Source organism: Penicillium coprophilum (genome assembly GCF_028826855.1).
Source record: "Penicillium coprophilum strain IBT 35676 chromosome Unknown utg000006l_segment0_segment0, whole genome shotgun sequence".
NCBI lineage: Eukaryota > Fungi > Ascomycota > Eurotiomycetes > Eurotiales > Aspergillaceae > Penicillium > Penicillium coprophilum.
In genome coordinates this window covers 2,551,584-2,569,845 of record NW_026622725.1, presented here as the reverse complement: position 1 = coordinate 2,569,845, position 18,262 = coordinate 2,551,584, and the positions used below count along the sequence as shown (strand labels likewise).

At 47.3% G+C, this 18,262-nt stretch overlaps 7 protein-coding genes across 7 annotated transcripts; 2 read left to right on the top strand and 5 right to left on the bottom strand.

Moving 5' to 3' along the window:
• Positions 1–1,543: 1,543 nt before the first annotated feature.
• On the top strand, positions 1,544–2,732 carry N7500_009944 (putative oxidative stress response protein Oxr1; the record flags this gene model as incomplete). Its single annotated transcript, XM_056681082.1, has 3 exons — positions 1,544–2,156; positions 2,194–2,533; positions 2,588–2,732. The coding sequence occupies 3 exons, from the start codon at positions 1,544–1,546 to the stop codon at positions 2,730–2,732; spliced, it is 1,098 nt and encodes a 365-aa protein (XP_056528464.1).
• A 556-nt stretch (positions 2,733–3,288) lies between these two features.
• On the bottom strand, positions 3,289–6,363 carry N7500_009943 (uncharacterized protein; the record flags this gene model as incomplete). Its single annotated transcript, XM_056681081.1, has 4 exons — positions 3,289–3,408; positions 3,458–3,563; positions 3,706–4,397; positions 4,462–6,363. The coding sequence occupies 4 exons, from the start codon at positions 6,361–6,363 to the stop codon at positions 3,289–3,291; spliced, it is 2,820 nt and encodes a 939-aa protein (XP_056528463.1).
• Positions 6,364–7,560: 1,197 nt separating this feature from the next.
• Positions 7,561–8,052, bottom strand: N7500_009942 (uncharacterized protein; the record flags this gene model as incomplete). Its single annotated transcript, XM_056681080.1, has 1 exon — positions 7,561–8,052. One exon carries the CDS (start codon positions 8,050–8,052, stop codon positions 7,561–7,563), a length of 492 nt encoding a protein of 163 aa, XP_056528462.1.
• A 1,189-nt stretch (positions 8,053–9,241) lies between these two features.
• On the top strand, positions 9,242–10,142 carry N7500_009941 (Cytochrome P450; the record flags this gene model as incomplete). Its single annotated transcript, XM_056681079.1, has 2 exons — positions 9,242–9,681; positions 9,734–10,142. 2 exons carry the CDS (start codon positions 9,242–9,244, stop codon positions 10,140–10,142), a joined length of 849 nt encoding a protein of 282 aa, XP_056528461.1.
• Positions 10,143–11,091: 949 nt separating this feature from the next.
• On the bottom strand, positions 11,092–12,206 carry N7500_009940 (NADP-dependent oxidoreductase; the record flags this gene model as incomplete). Its single annotated transcript, XM_056681078.1, has 2 exons — positions 11,092–11,123; positions 11,195–12,206. 2 exons carry the CDS (start codon positions 12,204–12,206, stop codon positions 11,092–11,094), a joined length of 1,044 nt encoding a protein of 347 aa, XP_056528460.1.
• A 1,633-nt stretch (positions 12,207–13,839) lies between these two features.
• On the bottom strand, positions 13,840–16,628 carry N7500_009939 (uncharacterized protein; the record flags this gene model as incomplete). The annotated part of the gene is made up of 3 exons (XM_056681077.1): positions 13,840–14,658; positions 14,711–16,287; positions 16,400–16,628. 3 exons carry the CDS (start codon positions 16,626–16,628, stop codon positions 13,840–13,842), a joined length of 2,625 nt encoding a protein of 874 aa, XP_056528459.1.
• Positions 16,629–16,965: 337 nt separating this feature from the next.
• On the bottom strand, positions 16,966–18,201 carry trm10 (tRNA (guanine(9)-N(1))-methyltransferase; the record flags this gene model as incomplete). Its single annotated transcript, XM_056681076.1, has 1 exon — positions 16,966–18,201. The coding sequence occupies one exon, from the start codon at positions 18,199–18,201 to the stop codon at positions 16,966–16,968; it is 1,236 nt and encodes a 411-aa protein (XP_056528458.1).
• Between the last annotated feature and the right edge of the window lie 61 nt (positions 18,202–18,262).

Sequence of the window (18,262 nt, the reverse complement as noted above, 5' to 3'; positions counted from 1 at the left end):
GGCTATAGCGACCACAAGTATGACAATGTCAAAGAATGGCTGTTTTACTTCAGATATTAAGAATATTTTTCTTTGCCTTGTGATTAGCCTCGCATAGGAAAGGCAGGGTACCTAATGGATCTGCATTCACTTTTTTGGTCTTTTATCATGGCCCTTGGTATGTTTTATATCAACTTCTATCACGAGATGATCACGAATACCACCAGGATTCAGTAGAAATATCAGGCTTATCTGGCCGTAGCAAATTGTTTTTAGATCCTTGTCTCTAAGATCCCATTCATCCATTTTATCGGTTTCAGTGGCGTCAACCTCATTAACACTTCTAAAGAAGTGCTGGACATTAGTCTGCTCGTTCTTTTTAATATATACCAATACCCCCGGTCGGCTTACAGTATAAGCCGATATAAGTAAGACAAAAGCGAACTGGATGTTTTACCGGCTGTCTGGATATAGCGTAGTATCTTTCGTCCAGTGGTAATAAAGCACAATATACAAATCATCGATGTTCATAATAGGGTTTACTAGACCTTTTTAGAGTTATACAGGATCCACTCAAGAAATATCACGTCGTCTTTCCTTACTACGTAGAGAGATTTAAGTACTCCTTTTTTCCTAGAAAATCACAATACCTAGGCTTTGATCAGCGTGATATTTTTAGATACGATGAAAAAAGGCACCTACTTATCCATCTACTCTTAATATATTCAATATTATTCTTCGTGGATACAGCATGTCACTTTTAAATTATACTCTTCTCTAATTATCGGCGGCGCCGGGCATAATACTCCAGGCTAGATACTATCTTTACCTTAATACAGGAAGTGTAAGAGTCTGAAACAGTCATAGCTTCAGATAGCAATAAGCCTAGTAGATACTAGAGAATAGTGGCACGCTTCGGGAAATTGAATAGGAAAGAAGCTGGTTGGTATAGCGAGAATGATAGTTGCCCAGAAGAAAGGTTGGAGAGATAAATGTAGAAAAGACTGTTGCTGGTGAGTTGGACTGTAGAAAGGCTATAGGTTGATAGGGAGAGGGGCGACCATTTAAATATTGGGAACTAGTCTTGATAGCTCCGTAAGACAGACGATTTATCATCTTTGTCTGGAGCGGGTACAAACAGACTGAAGGATACTGAGCATCACTTCGTCACTGATCAATTGCCCTGAACATACTGAGTCAAGGGTGAGCAGATCACTGAGCAGCCCTGAGTGCTCAGTTATCAAAAGTACATTATGCGCACGTGATGTTATAATGACTAAGATTTTGGTAAGAAAGGAGCTTAAACCGGCGTCCAAGGTAGCCATTTACGGCAGCCGATTGACCGTCAATTAGCGTTGTGCTGTATTTAGTTATTTCAGGCAATTGGTCTTTGATTGATCTGGATTCCAATACTGACAGCCAAGAACTCATATCATTCCACGCCTTACAAGGCCGACTTGGCTTATTTCCCCACCTGATAAGCGATAGCCGTCTCAACTTCCACTCCGCATTCGTTCTGGACTTTACAAAGTATACCTTCGTCAATTGATCTTGAATTGCTCGCATGTCGTTCTCACAGGAAAATATTGCCCCCGACACCCCCACCTCCTCCACCCCAGGATCAGCATCTCAAACACCTACTCAAAAACCGCCCTACCAATCCGCTGCCTCCTACTTCTCTTACCCAGTCAGCCACGTCGTCTCAGGACTCTACCGTCGCATAACAGACCCAGATATAGCCAAAGATATGCCATCCGTCATGCCCTGGTCACGCTCTTCCTCCTCATCTGAAGTGTTCACGCCACGCCGAACAGCCTCACCTTTCCAACCACCACCACTCACACCTCTCAACCTCGAGATCCCCACAGCAGCACACCTCCTCCAGCAACAACTCCTCACCCGCGCACTAGCAGAAGAAATCAGACTGCTAGTCCCGCCCCGCCTCCAGCTCGCCGAAACATGGCGTCTAGCATACAGCCTCGACCGCGACGGCGCCTCCCTCTCAACTCTCTACGAGAACTGCGCCGAGTTCTCCCACCGCAGCCCGCGGGCGGGCTACGTCCTCGTCGTCAGAGACTCCTCCCCCTACAGCTCCGTCTTCGGCGCCTATATGACAGACGCCCCACACCCGGACTCGCAGTTCTTCGGCACAGGAGAGTGTTTCCTGTGGCGAGCTAGTGTGCTCCCGCCCCCGGCAAGCTTCTCCCCTACCAGGCGAAGGACCTCAATCCGAGGAAGTCCTTGAGCGTGCGGGTCTCCCTCCTCCCCCCTCCGCGGACACAACTACCGCTGCCCGCTGGAGTACCTTCCGCAATGACAAGTCCAAACCCGTTCGGGCGGAATCACCCGCTCATAATCTCAATATGAATATTAAAACCAATCTCGCGGCTGCGAGCGGTGGTGTGTTGGCGCCGCCCTCGCCTTCTTCCATCCATACCCCCTCGCGGAGCGGGGCGAGTACCCCCGAACGCATTCGCTTCAAGGCTTTCCCCTACAGCGGGGTTAATGATTATATGATCTTCTGTGAAACTGGATTTCTCAGTCTAGGAGGCGGGTAAGTGGTTTATTCTGTGGAAGGATAATTATTCTTGGCTAATAATGGGAATAGTGATGGCCACTATGGCTTGTGGCTGGACAGCAGTCTCGAAAAGGGCGTTAGTGCGCCCTGCCAGACGTTTGGCAATGAGCCCCTTTCCGATGAAGGTGTCAAGTTCGATGTTCTTGGAGTTGAAGTGTGGTATGTGGGCTCTTGAACATGTGTACAGCCTGGCACCTTGCACTGGATGTATAATGGGCTGCCTGTGTCAGTGCGGATATGTTTATTGAGGAGGCATTTTGGTTCGATATAAGCAAGACCGACAGGATCGGACTTGAACATACATCGAGATTGGATGTCTGGATACCTCAGGAAAATGGTTGGGTTTATTCAGTTTATCGCAACGGCTTTTCAAATACCCAGACGGCAATGTGATGCTGGCCTCTCTGCATCTTTGATTCTTTTTTCTTATTTGCCTTAATTCAGTGCTTGTTTCGTGTCTTGTCTAATGATCTATGTCTGGTATCAATGTGTACAGGGACATCATGAAGTTTGATAGAATTTAATTGAACAGTTCTGTTGCTACCACTACATACAAGCTGTTTTTTCCTTTTTCTTTTTTTTCGAAGCAATGCTTGCGTTGGAGCAGCATGTTGATCAACCGGTAGATATTCCACAGTTTTCTCCCCTCATTATGTGTCTCGGCCTTTTTTTCTTCTTCTTTTCTCTTTCAGGTTTCTCTCGTTTTTCGTTGCGTTGATATTCTTAAATCTTCAAGGGAAGACTGATGATCGCTTCGTTCCTGTGGCCGTCTTTGTCTCTCTCTGCCTAGCGTCCAGCTTGAAGGCGTCGGCTAACTTCGTGCTGAGCTGATAGTCAGCCCATCGCAGCTCCTATGTCAGAGTTAGTGACCATTCGCATAGATAACAGTGAGCTTCCTGCCTCTGGAGAGAAAGATTTGAAGTCAACGTGGTAGCATATGGAATGATATCGATTGGTTGGGAGCCCACTACCATCGCGGTCATCCTTCTCTTCCCAGTACCAATTACTATCAGCGTTCAAATTACGTTAGCCAGTCTCTCATAAACGGGGGAAACATCGTAAAAAGACCTGGGCAGCAGGAAAAAGGGCAACAAGAACTAAAGGTGATGAAGGGGAAAAGCAAGACAAGGCAACCACCGTATACTCACCGATCATAGCAACGTGTGTCTGGCGTAGTGGAAAGAAGGGAAGACGAGAAAATGCTAGGCTGGGCCGTCGATCGGAGCGGAAGTGCAGGCTTGAAGGATGCAGTTGCACCAGAATCGCGAGAGCTTGGCTCGGGGTTCGCATTCGTGAAAGATAGATATGGAGCACTCCCCATTCCCGGGTAGACCGTACCGGGGTTGAAGCCAAATGGACCACTGGGGCAAATTTTCATTGAACCCTGCGCGTTGGATGCCGAGCTGTATGGCCACGAAATTTGATACCTGGGCGTTCCGCTTGGATCCTGAGTTCTAGAGTCCATACATAGTACTCCAAATGGATTGGAGGATGAACCACTGCATAGAACCCCTTGGGGCATGAGAAACGATTGAGTGGACGAACATCCAGGAGCCGGGACTACTTTAGGATCCTTGAATATCCCAATAAATGGCGTCGTTTTCTTCGCAACGAGGAATTTCTTCAGTGCTCGCAACCCACTCAGTAAACTCTCCAGTTCGTGAGCCAAGTATTCTCGCGATTTCTGTACACCATCGTGCACACCAGCGAATAGTTCCTCAATTTCCTTATCCTCCATGTTGATGATCGTCTGGGTTGTCAAGACACCTCCTAGAGGGCCGAGAAGGCAATTTTCGATACCGAGAGTTGAAACATTGTCCATGAAGATCAAAAGCGCGTTCTATTTCTTGTCAGTACCACGCAGATAGTGAAATCATATGATCATTGTGGTTGTCCTAACTTACATTGTAGTATGCTTGCAACTGGTCAACAATGTCCGAGGCCGTGGACTGATTGCTTGATGAATCCAAGCGCTGAGTGGCCAGACTGAGCCCTTCAATATTGAAAGTATCGGTTGGGGCTGAAGGAAGCATCTGTTGGAATTGGGAGAACACTCGATCATTCCTGTTTTTCTGCATCTTGGCAACCAAGCTTCGATCAGGAGGCAATGCTTGACCTTGAAGGAAGCTTCGACTCATCGGCAATGGGTGGCTCCGCTTATTGTAAGCAGTCAGCTCAAGTAGCTTTATCAGTAGCTTATCTTCCATTCTATCAAGTTGGGGGGCAATGATAGTCCGCATGATTGCCACAGACGTGCGTTCATCCGCAAGATGGTCTAGTAGAAGCGTCACAAAGTCCAGGGTGCACTCCCATGATTTCAACAAATGGACTCGAGCAATCTCCTCCCAAGGCTGCGACTGGTCCCGAAACAGACTACCCACCAGTAACTGATTGGCACTTCCTGGAAATTCAATCCCTCGGTCGCGGCGCATTTGCTCACAGACCTCGAGTTCGAACTCTGAGCGGCTCTTGTGAACGGGTTGTCTGATATTTGCATAGGGGTTGCAAGGGTGCAACAACGAGGTTATCCGATTGTTGACTCCATGAATAAATTGACGGCACCCGGCAAGTTCCATAATATCTGCAAAATCCTCGTTCAAGTCACGAATGACAGCACGAAGACGTCGAGGGTCGTGAGACTTGGATTTACCATTATTCCCCTGAACCGATGTATTAAAAAAGTTGTCAATGTACATGCCACTCAGTGCTTGTTCGGTTATGCGTTGGAAAGCGCTACTCAGATTGAAGAGCAATGCTTTCTGTTGATGAATGGTCTGTCGGGGAGCACTGAGCTTGGCCAGTCTCGATTGGCTTTTCAGTATGATTTTGTCGAATTCTGAGATCATGTCAGGGAGGCTGCTTTGAACGTGGTTGATAAGAAGAGTGCTGAGTCGGCGTCGCAGATTGCCAGTCCCTGTAGACTGCCTTGCCACCGTTTTCCAATCTCCTCGCTCGAAGAATTCCTTCTCCCTCTCATCTCTTTCGTTTTCAGGAACGTCGCGTGTCTCGTAGGATCGAGTGCACACCAAATGCAGCCCCAGCGGTAGCTCGGACGTTGCTTGCTTGATACCCTTTAGCCATAGCTTTTCCTCGTCTGATGATGCCTCGAGTGTATCGAGGTGAGTAACAATCCCCATGAACCGCTTTCGTTCTTTGTCATATTTGTCTGCGAAATCGAGGATTCTTTGAACACAAATATCAATTTTCGCAGATACCACAGCGAGGATGATGCTGCGGCCATTGAGCAAGTATTTTTCCATGTGAAGACGGCCAGGATCCTTTGCTCGATCCCCGCCATCCGTACCTTCAGTGAAGTAGCGCCCAGGAATATCAATAAGAGTCAAATCAGGCTGCTCGGGGCCAGAGAATTCGACTTTGATGATATCGTCAGTAAATCCATCCTCGATGGAAGGTCCAAGAAACTCCATAGCTTTCCCAATGAGCGATGCAGACTGCTCAGTATTGGGATGAACAGTGGGCCCAAAAGCCTTGACTCGTTGAAGATCTTTGTCGCTTTTTCTAGACGGACCGGGCTCGATGCTCACTTTGAAGCAGGGTATTGGACGGCGGCGTAGTATGATCTCGGTAACAAACCCAGTGTAAAGATCATTTTTCACTGGAAACCCGACACGAGAAATTGCCTCGATGATAGACCGTTTGCCATTGGACTTGGAACCACAGACAATCATCTGAGGCAAGCTAACGAGATCACCGACACCGAGGTTACGCAGGTTATCGATCGTATCAAGAAGGGAGGCTTGGTGTAGCTGAGGCGGAGCCCCGTCAGGCTCGACTAGATCAGGCATGGTAAGATCAAGATGTAGTAGATATGTAGCAGAAAAGAATCAAGATAGAATGATATGTCTGTTGAAGATAGCGGGATGGATGAAAAGTATGAGAAGTTGGGAAGATGAGAAGAAAGAAGAGAATGGGAAGAAGAGTGCCTTTTATATTGAAGCAAACAACGACCTCAGGCTACTCAATGTCAACAAATTACCAAAGGACTATTCTCTGCACGTATAATCACGTCAGCCTCTACATTTCTGCCTTTTCTACCGTAACATTTGCCACACTTTGGTTGAAGCTGTTGATCGCCTGTTGCTTTTACTAATCAACTACGACAACCTTGGAATCTTGACTGCCATTCTTATTCTGTACAGCCGTCACAGATGATACCTTGCTACATACATTATTCATGTGCTCTTCCGTAGTTGAGATACTCAAACAGTTAACATGGGACCCGGACAATGCATCTGTGAACGGATGAACCACACGCCGCACAAGATAGATGTCGACCAAAAGAGAAAATGGCTATTGCCCCAGTAAGATGTACCCAGTCGTTATAGGAAAGCAGCACTTTGTATCCTAAAATGACATGGGTGTCCCAACTTTAGAGGTATACATAATATATTGTAGGAGATGTGAGCTCTGAAGGACCATGAGGACTGATGTGCTTGGTATCTCTGTTTGCTTTGCACCTCTTTGTTATGTAAACCTATGAAACAGCATGATATCTCTCAATCAAATCTTGGTGACATACGCTTTCTCATACTATCTTCCTTTAATACAGCAGACAGACAAGGTTGCTGCATAGTTGAACCCTTGACATTATCCCCCCGGCCATTATCCTGCAAGTGTGGACTTCCAATTTTTGGCCAAGATTTTGCATCTGGCTGAAGTTGCAGCAACTCAAAGACAAATGAGAATAAGCGGTAGGGGTTCAATTAATACACCGATGTCTCGACCCACTCCATGTATGCCCTGAGTGAGACTGCGAATGCTCTAGGAGAAAATTCAACCTTGTGCTCTATTATTCCTGAAGTTGGTCTCCACAACAATTCAACATGGCGACCGGGGTCTCATATTGACCTACACATACACAAGAGCTACTACAAACATATTGCTCATGAGAGTCTCCAGCTATCTCACTTTCATTCCGTGGAAGCTTATCTTAGAGCTCGAACAAACCTTGCAAAGTATGGTATATACGATTTTTGACAGATTCAGATACTCGCCGCCCTCTCCAACAATCCCTTATCAAAGTAGCATTTCACTTCCCAAATTTGTAGGTCATCTGTGCCGCTCCCATCTTCAGATTTGGCGATCTCATACACAAAGGCTTGAGGCAGAGGTACTATTCCTTTTCCATCTTTGAGATGCAAGTTGTTCGTAGTCTCCACAATCATGGTATGTTTGCCAGACGTTTCATCACTCAGAACAAAGATTGAGATGAGATCATGGACACAACGCTCAAATTGTCCGTAGAGTGTGATGTAGTAGTCCCAAATATCTTTAGCCCCAGAAATGATGGATCGATCAGTGTTCACCAGGGTGGCGGTAGAGGCATAGTATCTGGTCGGGGGTGTGGTGGTTTTGGCGATGCTGAAGTCCACCGCATATTTCATGTACCATGAAAGAATCGGGTTGGTCGTGATTTGTGAGGGTGGGTTGGCAAGATTTAAAGGCCCTTTGACCACGGTGGTAGTGACGCTCATGGTGACGAGTAAGGCTACGATGAACGGATAGGATTTGAAAGAGCAAGAACAGTTCGAGGGCTCACTGCATGAAGGGAATACTGTTGCGTTAAAGGCCAAAACAAGTCGGAAACCCGGCAGAAGTATCGCTTTGACTACAACAGGTTATGCACGTTGTACAAACATAACCCTTGTAGACCTCGGGATCGTGCCGAGGAGGTTTCCGACCTCGGGATTCCAATCTCGGGGATCGCCCAACCGAAGTCGGGATCGCGTAATCTATACAGATGGATCATTTGACAACAACACTAAAGGACTTAACTAAAAAGACTTGAACGTACATTCATTTGGCTTGATATCAAGGTCAAAAAGGAAAATGGCCGATGCTAGTGGTGAGGCTTGACCGGAAAATCGAGTGAAGATTTCTGGATTGTGGATTCTGTGCTACGAAAAAGACAATCTGAATGCAAAACACGAGATATCCAGGGGAGGATTGGATCATAATGGTTCGCAGAGATTCAACGGCAGCTCGTACATTCAGGCCACTTGGAAATGTGCTATTGGTATTATTGACGCTGTAATGTATTGCGCATAATAACGGGACCTTGCATTTCGGCATTCAAGTGCGAAATACGGAGGTGTAAGCAAGTCTGTCAAGTCAAGAAATATATGGCGACACTTGGGCTCCCAGGCTTTGGGATTATGGACCCCAATAGTACAAGACTTGGTGGAAATTATCCTGGCGACAACCCTGGAGAAAGCATCGGTGAACCAACATGAAGATGTTCGTAACTTTTAAAGAGCTTCGAGCTTGACAAGCAAGACAAGCAGTCTTTACGAGATGTCCAGCTTGAACGCATGAGATATAGCTTCAAGGCACGCTATACCAATTACAGTTAGTATGGGACCCCTTGCCCCTTATTCCTCGCTAAACACTTTCCAAGCTTGATCGCGGGAAGAGTACCTCATACGGGGTATCCATAAAAACCGACGTGAGCCTCTTTACAGATCCCCTTGTCAATGCAGTTGGAAACGTATTCTCTCGCTACAAGATGTGAATGGGCTCTTAGCCTCATAGCCCCGCAAATAGCAGTCTGCCACGTATTGGCTGCCCTAACTACCCCGCGGGCCGACATCTCATAGCCATCTTGGTTCCTAATAGATTTGCCAGGACAAACGAATCTCACCTTTGTGCCTCGATCTAATATAGATGGATCCCTTCAGCCTCACCGCCGGTGCTGTGGGAATCACAGCGTTCGCTTTGTCTAGCATCAGTAATCTTCGGAAGCTCCTTGATGGCCTTGAAGAAGCAAGCAATGTGTTGCAAGATGTGAGATCTAACTTGGAAGCCATACAACGTCCGCTTTCCGCTCTCACGGATCTTCAGATTTCCGATAGCAAAACTCATGCCGAAACGAGAAAGGTTTTGGAAGAGACTGGTGTCGCTGAAGCCGTGAATAACTGTGGGCAAGCATGCGCTGAGTTTACGAAGAAGCTTGAGAAATGGACAAAGCATTCCAGTGCCCCGAAGCTGTCCCTCAGGGATAGACTGTCAGTCGGTTTATGGAACAAAGAAAAACTTCAGACGTTCAAGACGCAAGTCGCTACTTGTCAGGCTATAGTTCAGCTTGCCATCGACAGCGCCCAGTTGTGGGTGCTCGAGTTCCATACGAGTGATCATATTCTAATGATTGAATTGCAGGGTTATCCTGGTCCGATCTGAAAACGCGTCAAAAGCCGCACGGCAAGAGACGGAGAAGCGACTGCGAATTATAGAAATTGATATTAAGGAGCAAATCCAACTCACAAAGAACACGCAAGACGAAACCTTGCAGCGCAAGAAAGAACTTGACAGCTTTGTGGACGAGGATGAGGAAGAGGATGAGGACGGCGGCGCTCAGAGAGCTCTGGCCATTCAAGAGGTCGAAAAGCGATCACGCGTACTGGAAGCAAACCAAATTGCCTATATGGCTGTTTCCCAAATCCTTTCCAGACTGTCCGTGGCGCAGGTCGGCGACACATACCACATCGACTTTTCAGGTAGCACCAATCATGGCTTACAGGTCGGCCATAGCACGGGTACGCTCAATTGGAATAGTTCCCGCAATTAAGATATGGTCATAAGTCAAGTTTACGTATAGATTGTGTATGGAAATGCTGTCCCTAGGTCCCCATTGGGCTCGCGTGAATATTTCGTAACTTTCTCGACTAGGTCGCCCTGGGGTACCTAGTCTATGGCTTAGCAATGATCAAATCGTGACCTTGTGTTGCTTACACTGTTTGTTAGGACAACTCAAAGAGAAAGTGCTTGCAGGATTGTAAGTTGAGTATGACACCAAAGCGTGCTTTTGGCGAGGATGATCGGTCTGCTTGTTGCCCTTGATCTTGGTGTTCTGGCTCAGGTCGATCTGTTTCCTGAGTAGATAGTCATCTCACACAGCACCATCACGATGCCCGGTATAGACTGTGCGCCAATGTAATTTCCTGCCCTCGCAATATGAAGCTCAATCAGGACCATCCCGACACGCTAACTAGTATGTCTAATCTCGCTTGCCCCTGGAAATGCTCAGGTCGTGATGCCGAGGCTATGAATTTGCTACGAGATTGCATCGCCAAGCGGAAGCACATCAGAGGTTCCAAACATCCGGAGACCTGATCTAGTTCAAAAATATTGCTGGAATGGGAAACGGAGGGTCTATATTTGAATCTAAACCAGTTGGATGTTTGAATGCCTCAAGTTTGCAGATAATTCCTGGCCCAAATGTTGATTCTCCAAAACGAAAATTTCTGCCATATAAAGTAGAGCATTTAGCATGAGGCTATAATCTATCTCGACTTCAAATTGCTGATAGATAGATGATATTGGATATTATCATTGATGCAAACTGTCTGGGCTATATAAAAGACTATGTATACAATGATTTGAACAAACTCCTTACAATATACATGGAGGCACTGGGATATTGAGACTTCTTAATCGGCCTATATGGGTTTATTTTGGAAGCTGCAGGTCTCCATTGAAAAGAATATAGATAGACAGAAAACATCGTATTGTAGCGTTCAAGAAGACTTGACCTCGACAAGCAGTTTCCCTACAAGGTGTTTAGCATAAATCCATTTAGACGTGGATAGTCGGCACATCACCACAGAAAGCGAGACTCACCTGTGTTCACTCCCTGGTACAGTTGCATCAAGGCGGTTTCTGCTTGCGATAATCCCCCACGCACAATGGTTTCTCTCCGTTGCAACCGACCTTCCGCAAGCCACTGGCTGAGCTTTTGTCTGATCTCTGGAATTTTCTCCATATGATCAAAGATAATAAAACCTTCCATACGAATCCGCATCCGCCAGATCATCTGGTAGTTCTTTGGCCCTTGAACCTCACGTACATTGAATTGACTGACACCGCCACACATGACGAATCGAGCGTTTTTGTTGGCACAGACAAGAGCCAAGTCAAGAACTTCTCCTCCTACATTGTCGTAAAAGAGATCGATCTTTCCTTGCATCAAGCTCTTGAATTTTTCGGCGAAATCGTGGCTCTTATAGTTTAACGCCCCATCAAATTTGAGCTCATCAACCAACCAGCGACATTTCTCGTCCGAGCCTGCAATTCCATACACTGTAGCACCATGGATCTTTGCAATCTGACCGGCAATCGATCCCGTTGCTCCTGCTGCTCCAGAGACAACTACAAAGTCACCAGCCTTGACATGGCCAACTTCGATCATGCCCCAGTATGCAGTGGTTCCTGTGAGGCCAAGTACGCTCATATGATCGGTCAATCGGTCTCCCTGGGCAGGATCAGGCGCGGGAACGGCCTCCAGATCGCGTTCGTTGACAATCGCCTGCTCAGTCCAGCCTACCAACCCGGCAGCATAGGAGCCAACTGGGAACTTCTCTGATCGCGAGGCAGTGACACGGCCCAAAGCATGGCCACGCATAATTTCGCCAATTGCGACTGGAGGGATGTAGGAACGTTTATCTTCCAACCAGCCACGCATCGCAGGATCAAGACTTAGATAAATATTTTCCAAGATAACATTGCCATCTTCAAGATCTGCTGCAGTGGGGGTTGCATGCTTTCGTAGGACAAATGTTTCCCCGGGGACAATGGTTGTCTCAGGACGCTGTGAAAGGTGGACGGCAATATACTCAGTTTGTTCCGAAGACATCTGCGAACGAGTGAATATGGATATGGAAAAAGGGGAAGCAAGGTATGTAAGACCTTACTGTTTAGGTATATTGAATAGATGTTTTCGAAAGAGATAGAGACAAATAGGCTGAATTCCCTTGAAATGTATGATATAGAACTATGCTCAGCATGTATTTGGATGAATGGTCTTGTAAAGATAACTCGATACCACTGAAGTACAGCACCAAGTATGAGATATTGAACTGTCTACCTCTTCAAGCCAGGTAGGAGGCCCATATTTATATATTGTATCTCGGCTTCCCGAGGTCCGCCCCCTGTGTCAGACATGAATTAGTAATGCAAGCAGGATTGTAATCAAGGAGAAACGAAGGCGTTGGACTCCGGTAAGAGGGGTTTAAAAGATCAAATTAACACTATATTCGTTATGACTTGATTCAAGTTGGACGTAGGAATAGGCAATGCAGGCGTTATAAATGCACCAAGCCAATTCAAGTACATCAAGCCACTCTCAATTTCGTCGAAGTTTGAGATGAGACTTAGGGTTAGCGCTAAAAAATATCCAAGCATGTTGATTTCTGCGAGTTTCAATCGTGATTGGCAGAAGATGTCTAGACCATCAATGATACCTCGGGATTATCCCGAATTCCTTGGACTACCCGCGTCATAGGGCCCGATAATGCCGAAGCATCCGTTTTACCCGTGTACAATTCACAGGTGTTGTTATCGATTGTACTATTGTAGTGCATTAGTGCTGATGGAGAGAAGACGCGATGTATTAATAATGCAGCAAGACATAGGTAAATCCGCTAAGAGCTGATCGGGCAGCTTGCGCTGTAAATATGTACATCAAGGGCCTTGACATATTCATTAGGGCATGTGCCAGCACTTTGTGAACTTGAGTTCTGTTCAGGTTCGCTAGGATTGTGCTTCATTGTAAGTTATACCGAAATGAGTTCTGTTGATATACATAGAAATAAAACCATCATCATCTGTCCTCCATATCTAATTTCGTTTGAATAGTTATTCCCTTTCTTTATTTCTTGCCACGACTATATTCGAATATATTGCCAGAAGTCGTCAAGAAGGCTCCAAATCATTACGAGGACTCCGTGGATCAATACGGGTATGAGGAGCCTCCAAATCTTCAAATTGAAGCTAATAAGATATTGATGAAAATCGAATAATGGGGAGCGGAGCTGTACGCGAGAAGAACCTTCTGGACTGAGTCGTCGGGTTTGTGGCGAGTGTCGCGAGATAGAGAAGGGAAAAAGAGAGGAGTGGGATTTAAAGAGCCTTGGAATGATTGAAAGGAGATTACTCTGGGGCATTTGAAGAGTTGTTGGATATTTTGTTTATGGACTGTCTGAACTAGCTAGCTACGTTGAAAAATAAGATCTCGTTAACGAGTGCCACCCTTTAGCCCGAAATTAACATGGCCCAAGAAACGCAATCACAGATAACGAAGTAGTGAATGTGAAGAAGACCTCAATATAGAGATATCCAGCGGCGTCAGGAGAGCAAAGACCCCGCAAAGGAAGCCACAACATTGGAAAAGACGTAAAGACACAAAACATTAGGGGGTATGGGTAATGGTACAAAAATAGAGGAAAATCCAGGGGCCGACGTGGGGGAAGGGGGAAGGGATGTGAAAACTAATAAGGCGAGTTGACAACATCATCTCTGTTGAGACGACTGCTCCATCCGCTACGCGCCCGGTTTGGTGTGGCAGGACCAGCAATGCTCTCACGTGTGGGTTTCTGGAAGGTACGCTTGGCGACCATGTTGACTTCATTTGGTAGAGCAACAATGACATTCTTGTCAGAGCCGAACCGGAAGTTATCAGCCATGACATTCTCACCATACCGCTTAATAGTGTATGGATCCTTGCGGTTGGCAAGAACCTTCTTCATACTCCATGTAATAATGAAAGGACCGGTAGCGGTGACAATACTAGTCTCTGTTGAGTCGACACCAGTGTTGAAGCGTGCCGTGGTGAACGAAAGAGGCTGTTTCGTCTCGTGCTGGAACTGAGCAACATGTGCAGGTTGCAAGCCGAGGCGGCGGGGTTGAGGCTTCGAGTCCTTTGCGAAAGCGCGCTCGAATCCGAGCTTGCCCTCGTTTTTGCCTTCCTTTTGCAGCGAATCGATGAGGAGGAGGTAGGTACGGCAAGTTGCCAGCACCCAGCGTCCATCTGCAGACACGTCGAGACCGATAATAGGCTCGCCGAGAGCCGGGATATGAGTCTTCGCATTGATGCCCAGACGGTCGAACATACGAATGTCACCTTTGTTAGACGCGACGGCAAGGTATCCCTTCTCAGTAGTAGCCACGGCCGAGAAGTCATTCTTGCTGACGTACTGCTTCAGATCAGAATCAACAAGCTTGTTGCCAGAAAGACGAGGATCGATGCGGTAAAGGGCGTTCTTAGAAACACCAACGAATGGCTGTGCTGCGGTCATTTGTGCGAATTTCTGCGAATTTGTTAGTTTACCAGAGAAAGGTTCCAAAGCAGAGGTAGCTTACATTTTCGGGTGCAAATGTCTCCACGGCAATATCGTCATGGACCTTCCACTCGTCGACAATTTTGCCGTATTCCAAATCCATCTTGTACAACGAGTTGGGATCATCTCCGTTTTGAAGAATCATATTCTGATCCTCAGCATGGAGCATGACCTTCTTGGGGCTGAAAAGGTTGCCCTTGGGTGTCTCAACCTTTGAAATGGTCGTGGAGAATTCAAGGTTGTTGTGAGCAGTGTGCTTGAAAACACCAATCTTAGATCCGCGCACAACGAATGAGCGATCATGCTTGTAGCCGACTGCCAATTGAGAGTTGACGTTTCCATCTGCATCGCGCGTGACAACATCTTCTTCCTCTTCATCGCTGTCGTAGTGTTCACTGCGCTGAGCATCGTCCTGGTCACCGTCATATTCCTCTTCAGCCTCTTCTTCTTCCGCCTCAAGTTCTTCTTCTTCCTTCGCATCAGCGTCTTCCATGGTAAGATCCTGGAAGGCATCCAGAACATAGTCTCGGTCATTTTCCTTGACCTTGGTCCACTTTAGCTCATTGAGCTGTTCCCATAGCGCTTGCATCAGACCTTCCTGGAACCGTTCTTCCGAGGGTTGGTCCTTGAATCGCAGGAGCCATGAGTACGCCGAACCATCTTCACCGTAGTGGTTGAAAATGAACGAAAGATATTCGAAGTTGAAGACAGGGTTGATATCGGCAACGACAGCCTGTCCTAACCATTCCTTATCCTTGCCAGCAATCTGGAGCCAGTACTGCCAAGTACCAACCTCCGAGACGGTCGCAACGATTTCCGAATCCTGGAGCACGAAGGTTCCAGTAGAGAAGTCGAACAAATGCAGCTCGGCATTTTCCTTGCAAAGAATCTCCTTGGCCTCAGGATGGGCTGCAGAGGGCGGGGCAGTAGTCGGTTGCTCCTCGAGAGTTGCAGTCTTGATCTGTCCTTTGGACTGAGCGTATTCCACATCACGTGCCATGGCTGCAGCTGAATCTTCTGCCGATACAGAATTTCCGCGTGACTTCGTGGTCGGCGAAGAGACCGGACTCGCAGGTGGTATGGGCTTCTCTTCGTTGTATGAGAATTCCTCTAGTTCCGCCTCAGTAGCCTTCTGCGCACTACGGCGGTGTTTGCGCTCGTACTGGCACTGGAGGGCGGCAAGCTCGAAAGTGGCAACCTTATCCGACGGGACCGAAGGATCGCAAATGAATTCAAAAAGATCACCAGCGTCGCCACTCAGATCATCCCAGGCCAATATCTTTGCACCTCCGTCGCGAAGTTCAGAGCGAAAGTGGAGGGTTTGGTCCAGAAGAAAAACCTTCTCGTCCTTATCCAGGCTGTCGCCCGCGCCTTGCTCACCATCGTCGTCCGCAAGTTCTTCCTCGCCCTCTTCGTAGGCTCTTTGGATTACAAGTTGGTACTGAAAGTCCTGGCCAGTTCGTCGGATCGTCGCAGCAGCATCCTTGAAGATGAGCTCAGAGTAACCTTTGGGCGATTGTGGGCGGACCAGGTACAGCTCGCCTTGGGGAATTTCGATGATGGATTCCTTCGAAGCGTCACCGAACAAAAATTTGCTCACTATTGAATTTAAAGAACATGAGTGATTAGTTTACTAGTTTAAACCGATAAGGCAGCAAAAATTGCCCTTGTATGGAGGGGTTTGGCGGGGCATGAAAAGCGCTTTGCTTACCGTTGCGGAGCATAAACATGGTTGCGAGGGGCAGCTGCCAAACAAAAATTTGAGAGGTGGTTAAAGAGGGAAGGGAGGCAAGAAGAAGTGAAGCAAAAGTGATATAGGAAAGAGCGAAAGAGAGAGGCCCAGTAGCAAAGGCTCTTCTGCCTAAATAAAGAGGATAGCGAGAAAGAAGCAAAAGCAAGTCTTCAAGTGCAACAATCACAATGAAAGTCGCCTCCGTCATAGATTGTGGCTGAGGCCTGTGGCTAATTGGATTAGATAAGCGGGTAGGTTTGCCACTATGCCCAAAGAGGCACTATGCTTTTCTACATTCATCTCTGTCTTTTTCCATCTGCAAGTCACAAAAAGTAAGGACAGACATGGGAGACGAGGGCCTGGAAGAAAGGCCAGTCAAGCAATAATAACAGGGACAGCAGTGCTCAACCAGATGGAAATTCTCCCGGCAGGCAGGCGACAATTAATACAAGGCAAAAGCTGCAGGCCTATGTTCAGATCTCGATTGCTGATTTCCTTCCTTTTGTGGTTGTAATATGTACAAGGTATTGATTGAATAGCACAGGCTATTCCTTTTCTTCGTTTTCCTCCTCGCTTCCTTCCTCGAAAGCTGCAATCTCTTCCAGCTGCTTCTGCTGATCTGCTTCGAGCTCTTCTTCATTCCCATCTACATCATCATTCTCGGCCTCCACCTCACCCTCGCCCTCATTCTGGTTTGCCTTCAAAGCGCCGCCTTTCCGAGTAGGAATAACTTTCATGAACGCCTTGCCCCAGTCACGAAGCTCCAACCATTGGAGCATAATCTCAATGACATGGTTGGTGGCTAGGACCGGACGATGTGCCATTTGAATGTACTGCCCGATCGGCAATTTGGCAGTTTTGATGCCCTTTGCAACCGCCTGCTTGTAACAAACTGCCTTGTGTCGATTCTTATCCACCAGCGCTCCGACGATATAGGTGCTATAGGGCTTCAGCTCGGTCAAAGTATTCTCACTATCACTGCTGAGATAGATAATTTCCCCGTCCTCAGGTTTCGCATCAGTTTGATCAGCGAAGGGCCCTGCGAGCTGACCTCCTCGTGCGGATGTCATCTGTTCTTTGGCCAGCTCACCAGCATGCACGAAGTCCTCCTGCAAAAAGCGAATACGCTTCCAGTTCTTGTGGCTCGCTAACACAGTGTCAAATCGCTCTTTCAGTAATCTGTCGAACGACGAGAACATCATGTGCGCGTTGAAGGGTGCGCGGCTGTTGTCTGAGTAGGATCGCGTGAGCTGGCCAGCCAATGAGATGCGCTCTCTGTCAGACATCAGCTCGTCGTAACCGCAATCCATCACGATCGTCAAAGGTAAAAGTGTTGACCGGGTGTGCTTGGCTTTATTGCCTCGCCATAACACCCGTAGCTCTTTGACAGCTTCCTCGCCGCCTTTTTCCCTTGCCTCCACAATCATAGCGTGGCGACGTTCCCGCTTTTGTACGAGTTTTTCCTTCTTCTGGGCTTTTTGAAGCGCGCGCTTTTGTTGGTGAGCTGCCGCGCGGCGCAGTTTCTTCATTTGGTTTTTCGACATAACAGGTGCGGCCCCCTCAGCGCCATCTTGCGTTGTAGATTCATCATTGGTTTTTGTATCTTTGTGAACCGTAAATTCCGAGAGATCGAGAGGTTCGTTGCCAATCTGAGTGTTCGCGGGCTGCGGTTCGTTGCCAGCAACATCACCAGCTCCAGTCATGGCAGGGGCGGGCACCTCGTGGGTAATATCTTCGTGATCCAGTTTGGCTAATTTCCGAGGCCGCTCTTGCTCCTCCATCGTAGTTTAGTGGAATTGGCAAGCAAAAGATAAAGGTGGGCTGTCGACTGTAGATCAAAAG